The following is a 2983-nucleotide window of genomic DNA, read 5'->3' on the forward strand; positions in this document are numbered from 1 at the left end:
TGCCGCCGCCGCCGCCGCCGCCGCCGAGACTGCCCCGGTGCCCGGAGTCTCGGTCCCGGTGCCCGCCGCGTTCCCGTTTCCAGCAGAGGCGGCGGCAGCGGCTGCAGCTGCAACCACTGCGGCCACGGCGGCGGCCGCGTCCCCGCCGCGGCTCATGTCCTCCGGCGTGAAGCCGTTCATGCCTTACTACTCAGGAGCGCCGGCGCCGGCAGAAATCCCCGCTCGCCTCGCCGCTCCGCCTCTCTCCGCCAGGTCCCCCGGAACCCTCCCGGTGGCGGCGACTCAAACTGTACCCTAAGTTTGGCGGCAGCACAGCGGAACACCTTGTGTGCCCGGCCTGTAGGTCTGTGTAGGAGCTGGAGCAGTGCACGGTTCTTGTGGCTGCGACCGAGAGTCGAGCGTTGCCCAGCGAGAGGACCCGGCTCACTGTCACATGGAGACTTCAGCACTTGAAGCTCTGCGCCTCCGCCTCCCCTTAGTCTCCAGGACCTGCGCAAGCGAGGCTGACTCCTCTCGCCCCGCCCCTTCCACCCTTCCGCGAGGCACGGCGGGCATCGTAGTCCTCTTCAGGAGCCGACCAGTGCTGTGTTCAGACGCCGAGCCCGGTATAAACTACGTATCCCAGCATGCTTGTGCAGCAACCGGCCAGTTTTTGTTTTTTTTTTTCTTTTCTTTTTTCCCTTTTAAGCACCAGGCAAACGCGAGTGTGAGGTTGTGGTTTTGCGTGTTTTCTTGTTTCTTGTGTCGCTGAGGGAAACAGACTGTTTAGGTTCTGCCATTTCGCAGTTAGAGTTCAGATAAAGTTAGCTCATTCCTGAGAAACTTAAATTGTGCGTCCGAGGAGGGCGGGATAAGCGAATGTGTAGGAAAAAAGTTTCGGGAATCTTTCCCTATTGGTGGAAAACAGCTTTTGGTTTGACCGTGCTTTTGTGGCAAACCCGAACCGAGGGAAACTTAGCGCTTGGGGTCCCAAGTCTTGCAGCTCCTTCTGGGCCTGACAATCGTCGAGGCACCAAATTCACTGGATACCTGCTGGGAGTGGACAGGAAACGCCCATCCCATCCGTGACAGGTCCGTCCTCCTCGCCAACGTCGACTGACTGGTTGACACTCACAGCGCTGTTTTTCTCCTGCACTCCCAACATTTTCAATTTCTCTTTAAGTAGATTTGGAGAAAGGCGGAGTTTAGAGTCTTACAAAAAGACGCGTGGAACCCCACCCTCACGGAGTCGTTTGACCTCTCCGAAACTTGCCAGCTTCAGCTCCGAGAGCTTGCGGGGGGCCCAGGAAATCCCATTTCTGGAATCTCCCGCACGCCCCTACGTGGTGCGTGTGTGCCCGTGTGCTGCAGATGTATGTGTGTCCGCGCATGTACGTGTGTGCGCTCGCGTAAGCATGTATGTTCGTGCGCGCGCGCGAGCGTGTGCCCGTTGAGGGCGGGCTAGAACGGGGTGGCCACGCCTTTGCTAGTAACTGCGCGTTCTTAATTATCGGAGGATACACCCAGTTTAACCTCACTGCTTAGACAAAAATAATGTATTTCTGGTAGCACGGGGTTTTGAAAGCTCTTAGACTTAGTAAATAATAGATTTTTGGAACTGCGAAATGCCATTTACACTACAACTCAAAGCTACCCATTCCATCCGTGCACATCAGTTCTGGAATGAGACAAATGCCTTCTCTACTGGGAAGAAACAAAAGTAAATACCTTTTATTTGTAAAAATTCTGTTTGTATTTCATTGGGTTTCTGAAATTGCAGATTGATATTTGTGATCAATCTCAGAAATTTTAGGCTGTCTTCACATATAATTTCTTCTCTTACTCTCTTTTCCGTTTCTGCAACTCCAGTGAACACCAGGCCTCCCCCACCTGGTCCTTCACGCTTCCTGCCAGATCTTCAGCTTGGGTCTCCTCCCTTCAGTTTGGATTGCTTACCTCATGCATTATCTCTTTAGGTGTGCCCAGTGGGCTCTAGATTTCATCCATAGCTTTTAGCTTTTATTGTACTTTTTAGTTCATCATTCTTTGTCATTCTTTTTCAAATAAATGTCACATCGTTCCAACTTGTCTAACAAAATCTAGAAGCTTGGCCTTTTTCATGAACGTAGTGTGGAAAGTATTTTCCAAGTCCATTTATTACAGTCTGTCTATTGTTTCTGCGGGTGCTGGCTCTCACTTGACTCTCTTTGCAACCATTATCTCTGATTGTCTGCTGTTTTTTATATATAATTTTTTTCCATTTGTGTGTTTGGTATAGGTTCTCACTATGCAGCTAGGACTCTTGTGGTGATCCTCCTGTTTTCAGTCCCCCCACGTCGACTTGGTCACGGCTCTGTGTGCCCTGGGGGGCGGGGCTGGCAGGGCTTGCAGGACCAGAGGTTGAACCAGCTTGAACCCTGGTCCCTGAGCTTGCCAAAGCAGGCGCTTATCTACTGTTATTAAAAAACTGTTTATTGAAATAATTTAAGGCACTGGAGGATGGTTCTTAGGTGAGGAACTTTATTTCCATCTGTTAGGTGTTAAAGGGTGTCAGCAGTCCTAAACTAATAATGCTTGGGTATTTCTGAGACAAGATGATATTCTAGTCCATATTCTCACTTTCTGGCTGTACTTCCTGGATTTTATACCAGAGTGAGAGACCTTTAACTGGGGTGACCTCCTTTAACACACGGACTCTAATCCTATGTCCAAGTGACTAATTAATGCTCAGCTATTCCTCTATTTCCTATCACAATATTTGCATTTGCATTGAGACAATATTTGCATTTGTGTATTTGGTACACAAATGATAGTATCCATGAACTAACATTTTGCTAAGCATATATCTGTGGTTTCTTCTCTCTCTCTCTCTCTCTCTCTCTCTCTCTCTCTCTCTCTCTCTCTCTGTGTGTTTTGCTTTTTTTTCAAAGTTTTATTGATAAACAGATAGCAATGAGACAGTTTCAAATCAAATTGGAAGTACAGTTTCAACAAATAATACACT

The 2983-nt window shown here is 49.2% G+C and overlaps 1 protein-coding gene across 1 annotated transcript in view; it reads right to left on the bottom strand.

The window, feature by feature from the left end:
- Positions 1–502, bottom strand: part of Sap30 (Sin3A associated protein 30) — a 24893-nt gene extending 24391 nt beyond the window's left edge. Inside the window, exon 1 of the mRNA XM_004640232.2 lies at positions 27–502. Within this exon, the coding sequence (XP_004640289.1) occupies positions 27–180 (154 nt within the window). The 5' untranslated portion in view covers positions 181–502. The remainder of the gene's footprint in view (positions 1–26) is intronic.
- Positions 503–2983: the final 2481 nt, after the last annotated feature.

Source organism: Octodon degus, unplaced genomic scaffold (genome assembly GCF_000260255.1).
Source record: "Octodon degus isolate 3935 unplaced genomic scaffold, OctDeg1.0 scaffold00121, whole genome shotgun sequence".
In the NCBI taxonomy this organism is placed as follows: Eukaryota; Metazoa; Chordata; class Mammalia; order Rodentia; family Octodontidae; genus Octodon; species Octodon degus.